Source organism: Schistocerca gregaria, chromosome 3 (genome assembly GCF_023897955.1).
Source record: "Schistocerca gregaria isolate iqSchGreg1 chromosome 3, iqSchGreg1.2, whole genome shotgun sequence".
Lineage (NCBI taxonomy): Eukaryota > Metazoa > Arthropoda > Insecta > Orthoptera > Acrididae > Schistocerca > Schistocerca gregaria.
In genome coordinates, this window is record NC_064922.1 from 428,382,203 (window position 1) to 428,403,233 (window position 21,031).

At 39.0% G+C, this 21,031-nt stretch overlaps 1 protein-coding gene and 1 pseudogene across 1 annotated transcript in view; both read left to right on the forward strand.

The window, feature by feature from the left end:
• The window catches only part of LOC126354627 (uncharacterized), a 276,170-nt gene that overhangs the window by 24,002 nt on the left and 231,137 nt on the right, over window positions 1–21,031 (forward strand). Inside the window, exons 4-5 of the mRNA XM_050004393.1 lie at window positions 17,106–17,228; window positions 17,394–17,516. Coding sequence (XP_049860350.1) covers window positions 17,106–17,228; window positions 17,394–17,516 — 246 coding nt within the window. The remainder of the gene's footprint in view (window positions 1–17,105; window positions 17,229–17,393; window positions 17,517–21,031) is intronic.
• Window positions 20,107–20,224, forward strand: LOC126356734 (5S ribosomal RNA; annotated as a pseudogene).

Genomic DNA, 21,031 nt, shown 5'->3' on the forward strand with positions numbered 1-21,031 from the left:
TCTCCTGATATCTACATGATATTATTTAGGAAAACCTAAAACAGGATGGCCAGGGAGAGCGAACTCCAGTCTCCCGAATTTGAGGTCATTGTCTCAGCAGCTGCACTGCTACACTTGGTTGGTCCCTGTTGTACAATGTCCCTTCAATTTACACATAATTTGCTCCAGATAATGTATGTTGTTGTTGTGGTCTTCAGCCCAAAGACTGGTTTCATACAGCACTCCATGCTACTCTATCCTGTGCAAGCTTCTTCATCTCTGGGTAACTACTACCTACATCCTTCTGGATCTGTTTAGTGTATTCATGCCTTGGTCCCCTTCTACGATTTTTACCCTCCGCACTTCCCTCCAATACTAAATTGATGATTCCTTGATGTCTCAGGATGAATTCTACCAACCAATCCCTTCTAGTCAAGTGCCACAAATTCCTCTTCTCCCCAATTCTATTCAGTACCACCTCATTAGTTATGTGATATACCCATCTAATCTTCAGAATTCTCCTGCTGTACCACATTTCAAAAGCTTCTATTCTCTTCTTGTTCAAACCATTTATCGTCCACGTTTCACTTCCATACATAGCTACACTCCATACAAATACTTTCAGAAACAGCTTTCTGACACTGAAACCTATACTCAATGTTAACAAATTTCTCTTCTTCAGAAACGCTTTCCTTGCCATTGCCAGTCTACATTTTATATCCTCTCTACTTCGACCATCATCAGTTATTTTGCTCCCCAAATAGCAAAACTCCATTACTACTTTAAGTGTCTCATTTCCTAATCTAATTCCCTCAGCATCACCTGACTTAATTAGACTACATTCAATTATCCTTGTTTTGCTTTTGTTGATGTTTATCTTATATCCTCCTTTCAAGACACTGTCCATTCCATTTAACTGCTCTTCCAGGCCTTTGCTGTCTCTGACAGAATTACAGTGTCGTCGGCAAACTTTAAAGTTTTTGTTTCTTCTCTATGGATGTTAATTCCTAGTCCAATTTCTTTTTTTTTCCCTTTCCTGCTTGTTCAACACTTCTTCCCTTTCATGCCCCTCGACTCTTACAACTAACATCTGGTTTGTGTACAAATTGTAAATAGCCTTCTATTCCCTGTATTTGACCCGTGCCACCTTCAGAATTTGAAAGAGTATTCCAGTCAACGTTGTCAAAAGCTTTCTATTAGTCTACAAATGCTAGAAATATAGGTTTACCTTTCCTTGTTTTTCCATAATCTATCTTCTAAGATAAGTTGTAGGGTCCTTATTGCCTTGCGCGTTCCAACTTTTTTACGGAATCCAGACCGTTTTTCCTAGAGGTTGGCTTCTACCAGTGTTTCCATTCATCTGTAAAGAATTTGTGTTCGTATTTTACAGCCGTGACTTACTAAACTGATAGTTCGGTAATTGTCACATCTGTCGACACCTGATTTGTTTGAGATTGGAATTATTATATTCTTCTTGAAGTCTGAGGGAATTCCGCCTGTCTCATACATCTTGCTCACCAGATGGTAGAGTTTAGTTACAGCTGTCCCAAGGCTACCAGTAGTTTTAATGGAATGTTGTTACTCCCGGGGCCTTGGTTCGACTTAGGTCTTTAGGTGCTGTGTCAAATTCTTCATGCAGTATCACATTTCCCATTTCATCTTTACTTACGTCCTCTTCCATTTCAATAATATTGCCCTCAAGTATATTGCCCTTGTGTAGACCCTCTTCATACTCCTTCCACCTTTCTGCCTTCCCTTTGCTTAGAACTGGTTTTCCATCTGAGCTCTTGATATCCATACAAGTGGTTGTCTTTTCTTCAAAGGTCTCTTTAATTTTCTTGTAGGCAATATCTATCTTATCCCTAGTGATATATGCCTCTACACCCTTAGATTTGTTCTCTACCCACCCCTGCTGAGCCATTTTGCATTTCCTGTCAATCTCATTTTTGAGATGTTTCTATTCCTTTCTGCCTGCTTCATTTACTGCATTTTTATATTTTTTCCTTTCATAAATTAAATTTAATATCTCTTGTGTTACCCTTGTCTTTTTACCTACTTGAACTTCTGCTGCCTTCAGTATTTCATCTCTCAAAGCTACCCATTCTTCTTCTACTGTATTTCTTTCCTATGTTCTTGTCAGTTGCTCCATAATGCTTTGTCTGACGCTCTAAACCCTCTGGTTCTTTCAGTTTATCCAGGTCCCATCTCCTTAAACTTCAACCTATTTGCAGCTTCTTCAGTTTTAACCCATTAAGTCCCAAATTATTTTTTTTTAAATTGAATTTTTTATTCCTTAATTATAATTTACATAGTGTATGAACCACAATAAGTACAAAAATAACGAAAGAATATTTATACATGCTGATATAATGGCCGTCATCAAAATAGGACGCTGGGATCTAACAGTATCGTATAGCATACTAAATTGTATTCAAGTCTTAACTATTTGTTTCTTGTGAAATGGTACAAAACACTTCACACACAGTGTTGCAAGGCATTTAGCACAATATGTTTTTGGTTTACCATTGCATCTAGCTCTTAACACATCTTCCTTGCCTGCTACTTTTGTCAATCATGTGACCAATTCCATCAAACCTGATGTCTGGTATCACTCTCAACTGACTTGATGGGTATTCCAGACGTCCAGTATTCGGTCTTCCAGTGTCCAATTTCAGGTATGTAACTGAAATCCAGTAAATCCAGTGCATTTTTCCCATGTACTAGTCTGTAGAAGAGCCAGGCATTTGTGAGGGCCATTTCCAGCATACGTGTAAATAGGACCCAGTACCATTTTTTCCCTCTAATTACTGTTGCATATTTTCCAACTAACCAGTCATGGTGGTTAACACCTCCCATGTATGTGTTATACGACTTGAAAACAGCAGGTTGTTGCACTTATGTCTTCTTACTCGCTTGTCTACTGTACCGCGTAGCTGCTCCCGGGATTGGAATGACTCCTTACCCTCTCCCTTAAAACCCACATCATTTCATCTTTCCCTCTCCTTCCCTATTTCCTGATGGAGCAGCCAGGGATTGCAAAAGCTTGAAATTTGTGTGTGTGTTTGTGTGGCTTTTTTTTTTTTATTGTTTCTATTTACCAGTGCTTTCTCATTTGGTAAGTCACAGCGTCTTTGTTTTTTATATATATTTTTCCCCTGTGGAATGTTTCCCTCTATATAAAAGAGGAGTCGTTCCTTACCTCAGCAACAAAATCTGGTAAAATTACCATGTTCTAAAAAGAAAATACATCAGCAATAGCAGAGTTTCATATTTGAATGTGCAGCAATATATAACTGAAATGATAACACCAAGTCCCAGTGTCCTATTTCGAGTACACCAAGTTTTATAACAATGGAAAACAATGAATATAACTCCAATTGAGCTAACGATGCAAGTAGTTTAAAAGACATCTTGTTGACTACAAATAATCACAAAAAGATCTTTGCCACATATTTCAAATATTACTAAATTGTCGATAAAGTAAATACCTGTAATAATGAAAAGTGTGCCTTAGTATTCAATAATCAATTAATGATAGGATTTATTGCTTTTAATTTCCTGTAAGCATACATTTGTTATAAAAAGCATCAACAAATGACGTAGAACAGTAATAGTTGCAAATTAATAATTTATTGTGTATTTATAAATAAATTCGTGCTCTGTCCTCAAATTAGAACACTGGTAATTAATGGGTTAATCTACTGTTCATAACCAATAGATTGTGGTCAGAATCCACATCTACCCCTGGAAGTGCTTTACAATTTGAAACCTGGTTCCTAAATCTCTGTCTTACCATTATATAAGCCATTTGAAACCTTCCAGTGTCTCCAGGCCTCTTCACATATACGCCCTTTCTTCGTGATTCTTAAACCAAGTGTTAGCTATGATTAAGTTATGCTCTGTGCAGAATTCTACCAGTCGGCTTTCTCTTTCATTCCTTACCACCATTTCATATTCACCTACTAGTTTTCCTTCTCTTTTTTTTCCTCCTAACGAATTCAAGTCCCCCCATGACTATTAAATTTTCACCTCCCTTCACTAACTGAATAATTACTTTTATCTCATCATACATTTCTTCAATCTCTTTGTGACCTGCAGGGCTAGTTGGCAATACTGTGGCAGGCATGAGCTTCCTGTCTATCTTGACTACAATAATGTGTCCACTATGCTGCTCGTAGTGGCTTACCTGCACTCCTACTTTTTTTATTCGTTATTAAACCTACTCCTGCATTACCCCGATTTGATTTTGTATTTATAACCCTGTAATCACCTGGCCAGAAGTCTTGTTCTTCCTGCCACCGAACTTCACTAATTCCCACTATATCTAGCTTTAACCCATTCATTTCACTTTTTAAATTTTGTAACCTTTGTGCCCTATTAAGGGATTTGACATTCCACCCTCCTATCCATAGGATACCAGTTTTCTTTCTCCTGGTAATGGCATCCTCCTGAGTAGTTCCCACCCAGAGATTCGAAGGCGAGACTATGTTACCTCCAAAATATTTTATCCAAGAGGATGCCATTGTCATTTAACCATACAGTAAAGCTCCATGTCCTCAGGAAAAATTACGGCTGTAGTTTCCCCTTGCTTTCAGCCGTTCACAGTAGCAGGACAGCAAGGCTGTTTTGGTTAATATTACAAAGCCAAATCAGTCAATCATCCATACTGTATCCCCTGCAACTACTGAAAAGGCTGCTGCCCTTCTTCAGGAACCATATGTTTGTCTGGCATCTCAACAGATACCCCTCCATTGTGGTTGCACGTGAGGTACGGTATCTGTATCACTGGCACTCAAGCATCTCCACCAACAGCAAGGTCCATGGTTCATGGGAGGAGGAGATAATGTATTGCAGAGATGAACTATGTTTCATATTGTACAGATAATGTATAATATGAAACATAGTTCTTCTCTGCGCTGCTGTACATCCTAAGGGCACCTGCTAATGACTCCTGAACTACTCTGGCCCTTTAAACTTGTAGTTGTGCCCCATGCACATAATCATGTCTTCCCCTCTGTCTGTGAAAAAACCGAGGCAAAATCCCCATATGATGAGTGAGATATTGAAGTCAAGAAAATGACAAGACATTACTATAGTGTACTATAGATTGTGGCGTATTTGCTTTCTATAATAGGAGTTCTGGTGTTGTATCAGTGACTATGATGTTGCTGTTATCAGCAAAGAAATTAAATTAATGGGTTGATGAGGATGAAACCAGTGAAGATGTATTGACATGAAATGCTATCAGTGCTAATCATTCTGATATGCTGAATACCCAGTCCATTGAATTTGCACAGACAATTGAAAAATTACACCAAACTGCGATTTAATCCCAGAATTACAGCATAGGATGAGCAGTCATCTTAAGTATTATGTTGTCTTAGCATTCCTCCAAGATATTAGTATCTCTTGTTCTTCTATGTGCTATGTGGACGAAGCATCACAGGGGAAATGAAGTCAGTGGAGAATTGTAGCTGACCCTGCCAAAACGAATATATGTGAAATGAATTAAATGCACTGAAATGAAATAAATGTTTTGATAGGGTTTAAATCAATGAAGATGAAATGACATGATATACCGCCAATTCAAACTCTTCAGAAATGCCCAACCTGCAGTTTGGAGCTGATAAATCTGTTGAACAGGGAGGCCATAAAGTATGCAATTTCTATTAGTAAGGCAACCACGAAATAAGGGTTAAAGCAAATCATTGACACTGCAGCAGTATGGCCTGTTCCACCATCCTACTGGAAGAATGTTTTTCATCTTGATGATATGAATCAAATTCAAACAGAGAAAATGTTACCAACATGTCAGCATAAAGTGAAGAGTTCTGTTCTTTGTAGTGCTGCCAGTGGCTTCAAAGTGTCTCATTCAAAGGCTGAAAGCATTAGAAGGTGGCAGAGGAGTGGGCGGGGGATGTCTGAATGAAATCTTGATAGGAGACGTGGTGAGCTCCAACAGAATTATCTGAATTTTTGTAATATGCCTTCACAGCAGATGGACATTACATACTTGACCAACCCTCCATGACTATTAAAACTTCAACCTTTCTAAACTCCCAAGGTCAAGTCCCTCACTCCGATAACTGCCCAACAAGGATGCCAGGCAGCCCTCAAGTCTTCCCATTTGACTGCCTTACCCTGTACTTCCTCCCCCCATGAACCATGGACCTTGCCATTGGTGGGGAGGCTTGCGTGCCTCAGCGATACAGATAGCCGTACCGTAGGTGCAACCACAACGGAGGGGTATCTGTTGAGAGGCCAGACAAACGTGTGGTTCCTGAAGCGGGGCAGCAGCCTTTTCAGCAGTTGCAGGGGCAACAGTCTGGATGATTGACTGATCTGGCCTTGTAACATTAACCAAAATGGCCTAGCTGTGCTGGTACTGCGAACGGCTGAAAGCAAGGGGAAACTACGGCCGTAATTTTTCCCGAGTACATGCAGCTGTACTGTATGATTAAATGATGATGGCATCCTCTTGGGTAAAATATTCCGGAGGTAAAATAGTCCCCCATTCGGATATCCGGGTGGGGACTACTCAAGAGGATGTTGTTATCAGGAGAAAGAAAACTGGCGTTCTACGGATCGGAGTGTGGAATGTCAGATCGCTTAATCGGGCAGGTAGGTTAGAAAATTTAAAAAGACAAATGGATAGGTTAAAGTTAGATATAGTGGGAATTAGTGAAGTTCGGCGGCAGGAGGAACAAGACTTTTGGTCAGGTGACTACAGGGTTATAAACACAAAATCAAATGGGGTAATGCAGGAGTAGGTTTAATAATGAATAGGAAAATATGATTGCGGGTAAGCTACTACAAACAGCATAGTGAACGCATTATTGTGGCCAAGATAGATACGAAGCCCACACCTACTACAGTAGTAGTAGCTGTGCAGATGACGAAGAAATTGAAGAAATGTATGATCAAATAAAGAAATTATTCAGATAGTGAACGGAGATGAAAATTTAATAGCCATGGGTGACTGGAATTTGGTAGTAGGAAAAGGGAGAGAAGGAAACGTAGTAGGTGATTATGGACTAGCGCAAAGAAATGAAAGAGGAAGCCGCCTGGTAGAGTTTTGCACAGAGCATAACTTAATCATAGGTAACACTTGGATCAAGAATCATAAAAGAAGGCTGTATACATGGAAGAAGCCTGGAGATACTAAAAGGTATCAGATAGATTATATAATGGTAAGACAGAGATTTAGGAACCAGGTTTTAAATTGTAAGACATTTCTAGGGGCAGATGTGGTCTTTGACCACAATCTATAGGTTATGACCTGTAGATTAAAACTGAAGAAACTGCAAAAAGGTGGGAATATAAGGAGATGGGACCTGGATAAACTGAAAGAACCAGAGGTTGTACAGAGTTTCAGGGAGAGGATAAGGGAGCAATTGACAGGAATGGGGGAAAGAAATACAGTAGAAGAAGAATGGGTAGCTTTGAGGGATGAAGTAGTGAATCCAGCAGATTATCAAGTAGGTAAAAAGACGAGGGCTAGTAGAAATCCTTGGGTAACAGAAGATATATAGAATTTAATTGATAAAAGGAGAAAATATAAAAATGCAGTATATGAAGCAGGCAAAAAGGAATACAAACGTCTCAAAAATGAGATCGACAGGAAGTGCAAAATGGCTAAGCAGGGATGGCTAGAGGACAAATGTAAGGATGTAGAGGCTTATCTCACTAGGGATAAGATAGATACTGCCTACAGGAAAATTAAAGAGACCTTTGGAGATAAGAGAACCACTTGTACGAACATCAACAGCTCAGATGGAAACCCAGTTCTAAGCAATGAAGGGAAAGCAAAAAGGTGGAAGGAGTATATAGAGGGTCTATACAAGGGCGATGTACTTGAGGACAATATTATGGAAATGGAAGAGTATGTAGATGAAGACAAAATGGGAGATATGATACTGCGTGTAGAGTTTGACAGAGCACTGAAAGACCTGAGTCGAAACAAGGCCCCTGGAATAGACAACATTCCATTGGAACTACTGACGGCCTTGGGAGAGCCAGTCATGACAAAACTCTACCATCTGGTGAGCAAGATGTATGAGACAGCGAAATACCCTCAGACTTCAAGAAGAATATAATAATTCAAATCCCAAAGAAAGCAGGTGTTGACAGATGTGAAAATTACCGAACTGTCATTTTAATAAGTCACAGCTGCAAAATACTAACGCGAATTCTTTGCAGACGAATGGAAAAACTGGTAGAAGCTGACCTTGGGGAAGATCAGTTTGGATTCCGTAGAAATGTTGGAACACGTGAGGCAATACTGACCCTATGACTTATCTTAGAAGCTAGATTAAGGAAGGGCAAACCTATGTTTCTAGCATTTGTAGAGTTAGAGAAAGCTTTTCACAATGTTGACTGGAATACTCTCTTTCAAATTATGAAGGTGGCAGGGGTAAAATATAGGGAGCGAAACCAGATGACAGTTATAAGAGTCGAGGGACATGAAAGGGAAGCAGTGGTTGGGAAGGGAGTGAGACAGGGTTGTAGTCTCTCCCCGATGTTATTCAATCTGTATATTGAGCAAGCAGTAAAGGAAACAAAAGAAAAATTTGAAGTAGGTATTAAAATCCATAGAGAAGAAATAAAAACTTTGAGGTTCGCCGATGACATCGTAATTCTGTCAGAGACAGCAAAGGCTTGGAAGAGCAGTTGAACGGAATGGATAGTGTCTTGAAAGGAGGTTATAAGATGAACATCAACAAGAGCAAAACGAGGATAATGGAATGTAGTCGAATTAAGTCGGGTGATGCTGGGGGAATTAGATTAGGAAATGAGACACTTAAAGTAGTAAAGGAGTTTTGCTATTTGGGGAGCAAAATAACTGATGATGGTCGAAGTAGAGAGGATATAAAATGTAGAGTGGCAATGGCAAGGAAAGCGTTTCTGAAGAAGAGAAATTTGTTAACATCGAGTATAGATGTAAGTGTCAAGAAGTCATTTCTGAAAGCATTTGTGTGGAGTGTAGTCATGTATGGAAGTAAAACATGGACGATAAATAGTTTGGACAAGAAGAGAATAGAAGCTTTCGAAATGTGGTGCTACAGAAGAATTCTGAAGATTAGATGGGTAGATCACATAACTAATGAGGAAGTATTGAATAGGATTGGGGAGAAGAGAAGTTTGTGGCACAAGTTGACCAGAAGAAGGGATCGGTTGGTAGGACATGTTCTGAGGCATCAAGGGATCACCAATTTAGTATTGGAGGGTAGCGTAGAGGGTAAAAATCGTAGAGGGAGACCAAGAGATGACTACACTAAGCAGATTCAGAAGGATGTGGGTTGCAGTAGGTAATGGGAGATGAAGAGGCTTGCACAGGATAGAGTAGCATGGAGAGCTGCATCAAACCAGTCTCAGGACTGAAGACCACAACAACAACAACCCTGTACTTCTTCTGTCTGTTTAAAATATTTTCATAGGGCAAGGTGGCATGTTAGTTGGTCAACCTGTTGACCTTTTCCCAGTCTGCCAATTTTAGTTCCCTAGTGGAAGAAAGTGTGTGTAATTCTTTTATAGATGTTAAAGTTGGACAACATGCGATGAACCCTTTCTCACATGAGTACTTCACTTGCTTAGAGACACAAGTTCATAGCCTTCCTAGCTCTCATGTGGGTTGTCAGATCAAGGAACTTTGACCTTTCAGCGAAATAAATGGCCTGACTGAAGACTAGCAGTTTGTTCCTGCACATGTTGTAAACCACTTACATGTATGTACTTCACTTGTATTACGAACACAATATGTAGTCCATGATTGTACAACAAATTACCATCCTGGATAACAAATCACGTTAAAGTTCTGGGCTACAGGGAGACAAGACTGCATGAAATCAAATATCTTGTAGATTGACTGTGAGTGTAAGTGAGCTGGCCAGCCTGGATGTGGTTTTTAGTCAGTTTACCACATCCAGCTAAGTAAATACCAGGCTGGTAGTGACGTGACATCAGAAGGACATCCAGCCACCAACTACTGTTTACATCTACATATATACTCCGCTAGCCACCAAGCAATGTGTGTTGGAGAACAATATTCGTGCAAAAGTCGTATTTCCCCTCCTCTGTTCCACTCGCAGATCGCGCGAGGGTAAAACGTCTGTCTGAATGCCTCAGTACATACTCATAATTTTCCTCTTATCTTTGAATGGTGATCATTGTGTGTTATGAAAGTTGGTGGTAATAATATATGCTCTACATTCTCGGCAAAGATCGGATTTTGGAATTTAGTGAGCAGCCCCTTCCATTTAGCACGTCGTCTATCTGCAAGTGTGTCCCCCTTCAAACTTTCTAAGAGATCTGTAACGCTCTCACGATTACCAAATGCACTAGTCATGAATCTTGCCACTCTTCTTTGGATCTTCCCAATCTCTTGAATCAGACCAACTGGTAAGGGTCCCACACAGACGAACAATACTCTAGGACTGGATGAACTAAAGTACTGTAAGCAATTTCCTTTGTTGAAGGACAGCATCGCTTCAGGATTCTACCAATAAACTGCAATCTAGAGTTCGCCTTACCCATTACTTGTGCAATCTAATTGTTCCATTTGAGATCATTTCAAATAGTCACACCCAGATACTTGACGGATGTTACTGCTTTCAAAGACTGGGCATTAATGGAGATTTTCGCTTTGTTATACACAGTAGGTTACACTTACTAATGTTGAGAGATAACTGCCAGCCATTACACCATGCATTTGTTTTCTGCAAATCCTCATTGATTTGTTCACAACTTTTGTGTGATGCTACTTTCCTGCAGACTACAGCATCATCGGCAAACAGTCTAATGCCGCTGTCAATACCACCAACCAGCTCATTTATGTAAATTGTAAAAAGCAGCGGACCTATTACGCTGCCCAAGGGGGACACCTAATGTTACATTTGTTGCTGTTGAATTATTTCCATTCAGGACGACATACTGCTCTCTGTCTGTTAGTAAACTTTCTTTCTGAGCGCATATGTAATCAGATAGACCGTAAGCAACACTTTTTGGAGCAAGTGACAGTGCGTAACTGAGTCGAACGCCTTTCAAAAGTAAAGGAATAATGCATCAACCTGAGAGCCGGTATCTAGAGTCTGTTGTATATCATGCACAAAGAGGGCCAGCTGTGTCTTGCATGACCGCTGTTTCCTAAAACTGAGCTGGTTTCTGCAGTTGAGCTTCTCAGAGTCTAGAAACGTCATTATGTCTGAACACAAAATATGTTCCATGATTCTACAACAAATCGATGTTAGTGAAATTGGCTGGTAATTTTGTGCATCTGATGGTCTACCCTTTTTATAGATTGCTATGACCTGGGCCTTCTTTCAGTCCCGTGGAACTTTTCAATGTTCCAATGAACTCTGATAAATGATGGGTGAGAATGGTGCTACATTTGTAGCATAGTTAACATAAAATCTTAAGGGGATACCGCCTGGACCAGATGCCTTCCTTGCATCTAAGGATCTTAACTATTTTATAATCCTATATACACTAAACACAATGTCAACTATCTTTGTGTTTGTTTGATAATTGAGAGGGGGCATGGTGCTGCAGTCCTCTACCATAAACGAGTTTTTGAAAGCTAGGTTTAGAATGTTTTCCTTCTATTTATCATCATCCGTTACATTATCTGTACTGTCAGCAAGGAAGGTATTGAATTATTTGTAGCATTCATAGATTTTACGTACAAGCAAAATTTTTTTGGGTTATTTATAGAATCTGGAGGTAAAATATTGGGTTCAGATTCGTTAAAAGAATCTCTCATTGAACTTTTGACAGCTGCTTTCGTTTCGCATAATTTCTGTTTGTAAGCGGGGCAGTGACTACGTTTAAAAAGACTGTGCTAAATTTTCTGCTTTCTCAGCAACTTCCTAGTATGTTGGTTGAACCAAGGTGGATCCTTTCCCTCCCCTATAATTTTGCTAGGCACATATTTCCCTAGCACATGGTGGACAATACCTTTAAATTCCGATCAAAGATGCTCAATATCTTTGTGTCACATGGTGAATGCTTGGAGCTGACTATGAAGATATTCATTAATGACACTTATTTTCTTTCCAGAACAAGAAAACTCTTCACTGTTTCTTTGACTTTTTTGCAAATGCCACTGACATAGAAGCCTCAGTGACATTATGGTCACTAATGCCTTTTTCTAGATTAACTTTCTCAAAAAGATCAGGTCTGTTTGTTGCCAAGGTGTCTAATATGTTCCCATCTCGAGTTGGTTTTTTAACCAATTGCTCAAGGTTTTATGTTGAGAGCCCTCCTAGAATAACTTCACATGAGTCTTTGCATCTGCCCCCTGTAATAAACATGTAATTTTCCCAGTCAATGGATGCCAGGTTAAAGTCTCCATATAAAACTAATGGATAATTTGGCTATTTATTTCCTATGTACTAAAGACTTAACCTGAAATGTTCTGCAACGTTTGTTGCAGATGCTGATCATCTATAAAACATCTGAATACAATGGTCACACCTTGTCTGATTGACAGCTCTATCCAGACTGTTTCACAGTCCAACCCAGTATCAATCTCAACTGTGTTTAAACAGCTTTTAATTGCAATGAACACACCACCCCCCATAGCATCAGTCCTATCCTTCCTAAATATTGTTCAATCAGAGTTCAAAATTTCACTGCTATTTATGTGTGGTATCAAGCAGCTTTTGGTACCTAATACAATATTGGTTTTTTTAGAGTAACTTGGGGAGCTAGCTACAGACACTTCGACAACGTACTAACATGAGATTTAGCAAATTTAAATCCTTTGGAATGATCTGTTTAGACGAGCTAACAATTTTTCAGTTGGCACACCCACATCAGTGTCAATACTGTTGCCCAAGCCCGTATAACAGCACAAACCCTGTAGATGTAATGGGAAAAGGCAAAAGTAGCAGAAGAAGAAGCATGTGCAACAATAGGATGTCAGCAGTAATAAGGTTACAGTACTGTGCGATTATTGTTTTCACTTTTTATTTGTGTTTTGTCTCATATTGATACAACCATCAACATAGAAAGAAAAAAAAAAGTTTCTTTTTTCAAGTTCTTGTACTTAATTGACCTGTCTTCAAATAAAAGGTTTATTTTGAATGGGATATCTTCAAAATAATCATCAGTGTGAGTGTATTAGCACTAGTCATGATTTGTCAATATATTTTGCAGAAGTAGCCTCCTGTGGCTTTCTTTTGTCAGTGGCTCATTCCATTACTGATATGGAATTCAAGGTTTGTGTCAGTCCATTTGCCATACTTTTTAAAACATTTTTAATGACAGCATTTAGCATCTCTTCATACAAAGTAGACTGATTTCCCATAAGTCAAGGGAAAGTCATCAAGATAAAATTTTATTCATTATACAGTAGACTTAACAACTATCTAGTCTAACATGCAGAGGCGGGAGTTCAGTAAAATACCTCTTGTGACCATTCAAAACACCCATTTTGTTACGCGTACCAATAACCAATTTCATTATCATTTTGTGACTTCTTACATAATACATGCTAATTATAAGTGTTTGTTATGCACATACAGCACTCTTAAAAAAATATTACAGGAAACATTAAAAATATGAATGTATATTACATAATGTGAAAAGCCAGGCCTAATAGAAAATATGAACCTTAGAGGTTTTAGCTTTTAAAACAGTCTTTGAGCGTTTCCATCATTTAGTGCTCTTGTGTGCTGCCAATACCCCTCCACCCAAACAGATGATATCAGCTGGCATTGCTTCCTGCTCACTCAGCACAGCCTCAGTTATCTTGAACTCTGCAAAATGTAGGATGAGATTTCTCCTGTCATAAGACTTCCTCCTTTTCTTCCTCCTTCTCTTGTGTAACTTCTCTCTGCGTCACTATTTCCACAATGGTATTATCAGTTAGTTGAACTTCATCATTTGCCATCCACTCTGTGATTTCCTCTTCATTGACATCCCAACAACCCAATACATTTTTGAGCAACAAAATGATAGCACAATTTCCATTCACCTTCATGGTCTAAAAGAATTTCTAAGACCATGCAGTTAGTACATTCAGAATATCTTCCACCACTTTGGCCAATGACCATATGACATATAGCAAGTTAAGCATCTTCAGAATGATTACACTGTTTTCATTATTATCAGTCGCTGATGTCAGAGAAGATGACTGATCAGCTGAAAAAGAGCAGTCATGTTTGGTGGCGAAAGTAATGCTTTGATATCTCCATCTGTGAGTTCGTCACTGGCAAAATGTGAAGGCGTGTTACTAAGATGTATCAGAGCTATCCTCAGTAAATTGTTGTCTTTCAAATATTTCCCTATAGCTGGTGCAAATTCGTTTTGTTCCAAGGTTTTAAACGTCTCTGAATTCATTGATGCTTTCTTTTGATGAGTGTAATGTAGGAGCAGTGATTCCTGATTTTTCAGGTTTTTGAAAGTTCTGTGTTTCTGTGATTTCCCTATTAATGTAAGTCGAAGCATGTGGTTCCATTACTGAAAACCAATATGATAACTTGTTCCTTATTTTTCTTGTAGCCAGGAGCTGCAGCCTCTGTTTTGAAGGAAGGATTGTAATAGGAAACATCTTGCAATTTAAACCACTTTCATTGCAGTTGTTAAACTGTTCGCGAGAAATTCTGTCCTTGTCAATTAACTTTGAAAGAAAGTCTTTAAACAATGTCACATCCTCTTTGTCAGTGGGTAAAGTCTCTCCACTAATGGTAATCTGGCTAATACCGATATTTTTAATTTTTATTTATTTATTTATTTTTTGGGTTTGGATAATTTATTACATCTGGAACCTCAATTGTGACGGCATTTTCACATTGACAACTTGTATGATCTCAACTATATGATGTAACAAATAGAATTACAGCCTATGTGACAAATTGATAGATTAACTTGCAGACACAGATTAACTTACTGTCACAATGACTTCCTTACTTTGTCACTAGATTGTTACGTACAATTGTTGCTGCGTTCACAGTGTCACACTGTTGCTGTATTCATATGCACATTCTTGTGGCATTCATGAATGTCTGTATGTAAAAGAACCCCTTGGAAAAGATGGTTAACTTCACACTAAGGTTTGCTAATGGTCAGTTTCACCCTGATTCCATCAAGAATTTGCAAAGTTTTATTTATATGTATTAATAGGCAAGTGTAATAGATGAACTTTTGTTACTGTTATAGTTGTCTTTGTGAAGGATCTGTGCATGACGTACATAATACTACATAATACCTACACACATTAACTGTTTTACATCAGTTCAAACAAATAAAAGTTATAGCTCATAAAAAAGTTAAAAAATTATTCCTGAAAAGATTAGTATTCAGATACTGGTTCATAATGTTCTGTATTTAGCCTTTGCCGCACACTAAGAACTAAGTAAAGATAATAACTAAAATAAACGAAATGTCATGGCCAAAATGTAGTTATGTAATACGAAATATGTTTTGAACTTGTTGGTCACCTTCACCCCAGCACTCAATTTCACTCCTTTTGATGGCAATGGGGTGGCGACAGTAAGGGCATCTGGCCGCGTCTTAACTAACCATGCCAAATCCATTAATAACTGTGCTAGTCTTGCACTGATGTGGGACAAAGGCACAAGAACTAGAAGAAGCAATGTCAGTTGCCATTATTGTCAGTGCAACACAGAGGGTGAACATAAAGTCTGGAAACACTTTCAATTATTTATTGCACAAAAAACATAGTACAGATATCATACATATGTAATTTTGAAGAGAATCTCTGAAAGTTTTTTTCATGTGTTCCACCACAGCGTAGTTTGGTAATTTGCCGATAGTCAACACTAGTCACAAACACGACGAGTTCAGGTGCGGGGCGAGCTTTTTGTGTGTTGAAGTTCGACAAAAACACAGCTGTTAAATGGATGTTTAGAACCGAGTACGGTAAGAAGCCACCAACAAGGAAGGCCTTGTACCACTGGCACAACACATTCATTACGATGGGTTGCTTGTGCCCTGCAAAGAGAAGCGGACATCCCAGTGTGAGTGAAGTGAATGTGGAGAGCATATGAGAGACATTCATAAGGAGTCCAAAGAAATCGGTGCATTGTGCATCCTGTGAACACGAAATGACTACAGTGACAGTGTGGAAAGACCTGTGACAGAAGCTGTCTATGAAATCATTCAAATTGTAGCTAGTGCAGAAGCTCAATGACGGCAACAAACACAAGCGTTTTGAATTTTGTTCGCAGTGGCAACAATTGAATAGTATAGAGATGGCATTGTTGATTGCTTAATTTCTTGCATCGAAGACACTTTTCACACTAATGGGAAAGTGAACAAGCAAAAGTGTCAAATCTGGGGTACAAAGCATCCACACAAATGCATTAAATTTGAGTGTGATTCCCCAAAGGTAAATATTTTTTGTGCCTTGTCACATCGAAAACTGTATGGGCCATTCTTCTTCGCCGAGAGCTCTGTCACTGGATAATCCTACTTGGACATGTTGCAGCAAAATAGCTGATGCCTCAAAAGCAGTTGGACTCCCCATTCATCTTTCAGCAGGATGTGGCTCTGTCCCATTTTCATCATGAATTTCGTGGGTACCTGAACATGGAACTGTCGGATCGATGGATCGGCCTTGTTACAGCAGGGGACAGAAGTTTCATGAAATGGCCTCACTGATCACCAGATCTCTCTTTGTGTGATTTTTTGTTGTGGGGACACCTTAAAGATCTGGTGTATGTACTGCCACTACCAATTTGTACATCAGAGCTCTGGCAGAGAATGCGGGAAGCGACTACCACAGTCGAAGATTCTTTGCTGGGATGGGTGTGGTAAGAATTGGATTACCGTACTGATGTCTGAAGGGTCACTCATAGTTTGCATATCAAATGTTTGTAAAAAAAGAAGACTTTCAGAGTTTCTCTTCAAAATGCAATATGTATGACATCTGTACAATGTTTACTTCTTGTGCAATAAATAATTGAAAGTGTTCTCGGACTTTATGTGCATACTGTATATAGTAATGCTTGCTATTATTAAAGATGATGTCTGAGAACTGAATAACATTCCAGTAATTTCTTTCCTATTCAGTATTTGTTATATTGAATTTGCTGTCTATCTTCACAAAATTGCACTTAACATCTATGATAATGTATAGCATCTCTGTGTGATATGTTGGACAGAAAGCCCAGAGAAGGGAAAAGAAAAGGATAATCCAGAACAAGGACACAAAAATGCCAAAAGTGGAAAGAAAATAAGGAGAGATGACTCCCTCGATTACTGCAAGACAACAAGTAAAAACAAAGGTAAAAGTTTAGTCTTCTACGTTTTAGAGTTTTACATGTCAAGTTTAGTCTTCTACGTTTTAGAGTTTTACATGTCAAGTTTAGTCTTCTACGTTTTAGAGTTTTACATGTCTAACTATAACACTTGACTTAATGTATATCTTCTCTGTATGACATGTTGGACAGAAAGCCCACAGAAAGCAAAAGAAAAGCTTAACCTGGAACGAAAACACCAAAATGCCAAAAGTGGAAAGAAAATAAGAAGAGATGACTTGCTTGATCACTGCAAGGAAACAAGTAAAAACGAAGGTAAAAGTTTAATTATCTACATTTTATAGTTTTACGTGTCTGACAGCTCCTACCATAGCTGGTGGTGGTAGCAGTAGCAGTCATGTGTAGTTGAGGTGTGTGTGTGTGTGTGTGTGTGTGTGTGTGTGTGTGTGTGTGTGTGTGTGTGTGTGTGTGTGTGTGTGTATTTTATCCTTGCTGAAAAAGTCTTTGGCAAAAAGCTATTAATGTATAATAGTCTTGTTGTTGTGCCTCTCTGCAACTCAGGCAGGGAGTCATCTCTGTGGTAAGTAGCTGTCCATCCTTTTCCTAATAGCATTAACATGTTCCTAATAGTGTTAACTTAGTATACAGCTTTATTCCAAATGATGGACCCAGTTTCAAATCTTCATATTTATTAAAGTACAAATCCAAAATGAACAAGCCTTAGACCAATAAAAGAGGAAGTTTCAAAGTTTTTTTTTTTTCAAAATGTTTGATATCATTTAATAATTTGTATTTAATTAGTTTTTAATAATTAGAAATGTTGTAAATGTTCAGTTTGGCCACTGTTGGCTGCACAGCATCAACGTGGTAGCCAAACTCGTTCCACATGTGTGAAAGTGTATCTGCTGTTACTGAGTGCACAGCAGTGATTCAGTTCCGCAGATTGTTCAGAGTGGTTGGTATAGCCAGGATGTCAACAGCTTCCTTCAACTTCTTCTCGACTGGCTCTATTGGTATGGGACGGCACACAAAACTTTCTTGAATCTGTCGGACATCATCTTCTGACACAGGCGGTCGGCCTGTGCTTTTTGCATTGCATACGCTCCCAGACTGTTTAAATTGCTTAAACCAATGGCTAATACCTTTGCAAGTTGGTGATTGAATACCAAATTTGGTACGAAATGCCCGCCGCACTACAATATGCGACTCACTTTTCGCAAACTCAAGAATGCAGAAAATCCTGTGCTCCACAGTTGTCATCTCACTCACAACTGTCAGTGAAACAGAATGATGGCCATATTGCTGTGTGAACCCTACAGCCGCTTCTGAAACCATTGCTGCTGCCAACCAACAACTTTTGAAACATCCTCTTTTCATTGGTATAAAGCTTGTTCATTTTGGATTTGCACTTCAATCATACAAATTTTTGAACATGGGCCCATCATTTAGAATAATCTTGTACATTTCTGTAGGAGATGGTAAAAGCTAGTTAGGAGCCAGCGGCATACTTACATGTTTTGTGCAGCAATGTTGTAAATGCTTCCATGAAGTCTATGTCTACATGAGCTCTCTACAATTCACACTTAAGTATGTGTGGAGAAATAGTCTGAAGGTGGTTCGATGAACCCTCTGCAGGGCACATAAGTGTGAATTGCAGAGAAATTGTAGACCTCATGGTGACCGTTGGCAACATTGCTGCACAGAACACTAAGTATGCCACTGTCTCCTATCTAGCTTTTTACCATTTCCTGCAAAAATATATACTGTGCTAAAAAAACTAATGTACACAGTGTACAGTTGTACAGTCCCATGGTTGTCAGCATGACAAAATTTGCTGCCTGCTCACCATTCCCTTTCCCAAATTTGTCTTAGTTCTCAGCTAAGCTGGTGTTGCTATACCTCCTCCAACTTCTTTGAATTCTTCAAAAAGAAATCTGCACATGGTCACAGTTTCCAAAGCTTCACCTTTAAAAGTAAGACGACTCCTATCTTAGTCTACTACACAATCTTAAGTCATTTATGCTAGTAGAAATAGTTTATTCTGTGAATGTAAGATGACCCTGTATTTTTCAAATGACAAATTTGGGAAAAAATGCCACCTTTGTTATCAGGTAAATACCTGAATACATTGACATCTACATCCTTACTCTGAAAATCACTGAAAACACTGTATAGCGCATGGTGGAGGGTATGTCCCATTGTATCAGTTATTCGAGTTTCTTCCCATTCTGTTCACTTATGGAGCGTGGGAAGAACGATTGTTTGAATGTCTCTGTGCCTGCTGTAATCATTCTAATCTTGTCCTCATGATCCCTTTGTGAGTGATATGTAGGATCTTGTAGTATGTCCATAGAATTGTCGTTTAAAGCCAGCTTTTGAAACCTTCTTGTTAGACTCTCTTGAGATAGTTTGTGTCTGTCTTCAAGAATCTAACAGTTCAGTTTCTTCACCATCTTTGTAACATTTCCTCACAGGTCAGACAAACAGGTGATCATGTGAAAGGAATCTACTTTTTAGTCTGATTGCATTTCCTCAGTATTCTACCACTAGACTGAAGTCTACTAGCTGTTTTACCCACACCTGAGCGTGTCTGATCATTCCATTTGTTTCACCCACACCTGAGCCTGTCTGATCATTCCACCTAGGTATTTGTATGAGTTGGTCAATTCCAACTGTGATTCATTGATATTATAGTCATAGGATATGATTTTTCATTTTGTGAAGTGCACAGTTTTACATTTCTGAACATTTACAGCAAGTTGCCAATCTTTGCACCACTTCGACATCTTACCAAGATCTGACTGAATATTTAAGCAGCTTTTTTCAGACAGCACTTCGTTATAGATTACTGTATCATCTGCAAACAGTTTGAAGTTAGTATTAACATTGTCCCCAAGATCATTAAGCCAACGGCCTTGCCGTAGTAGTAACACTGGTTCCCATCAGATCACCGAAGTTAAGTGCGGTTGGGTTGGGCTAGCACTTGGATAGGTGACCATGTGGGCTGCTGAGCGCTGTTGGCAAATGGGGTGCACTCAGCCCTTATGATACAAACTGAGGAACTTCTTGATTGAGAAGTAGTGGCTCCAGTTTCATGAACTGACATACGGCCAGGAGAACGGTGTTCTGACCATATGCCCCTCCTTATTCGCATCGAGTGACGCCTATGGGCTAAGGATAACACGGCGGCCTGTCACATTGGGCCTTCGTGACCTGTTCGGGCGGAGCTTGGTTTTAGTTTTTTTGCAAGATAATTTTTTAACATACAACATGAACAGAAGGGGCCCCAAAACACTTTCCTGGGGCACACCCAAAGGTACATCTATAGCTGATGATGATTCTCCGTGCAAGATAACAAGCTGTGTCCCCCCTATTACAAAGCCCTCATCCAGTCATAAATTTTACTTTGTACCCTATATGATTTAACTTTTGGCATAAGTGTAGGTGTGGTACTGAGTCAAATGCTTTTGGGAAATCGAGAAATATTGCATCTACTTGACTGCCTTGATCCAAAGCTTTCAGTACGTCATGTGAGAACAGTACTAGTCGAATTTCAAATGATTGGTGTTTTCAGAATCTATGCTGGTTGGCATTCATAAAGATGCTGAATTTTCCCAAACCAGACCTCAGCATATTAAAATACATTTTCTTTTACTGTTAAGTGAAGCACATAGTTGGTAGGACTTTGGACTTGTTACTAAGTTGCAAATGGAAACTTTAACAGGCAAAAAGCCATATAAGGGTGTCAAATCATTGTTATTTTTTATCTGATGATATCTAATTTATTAATGTGTAATTAATTATACACTCCTGGAAATTGAAATAAGAAC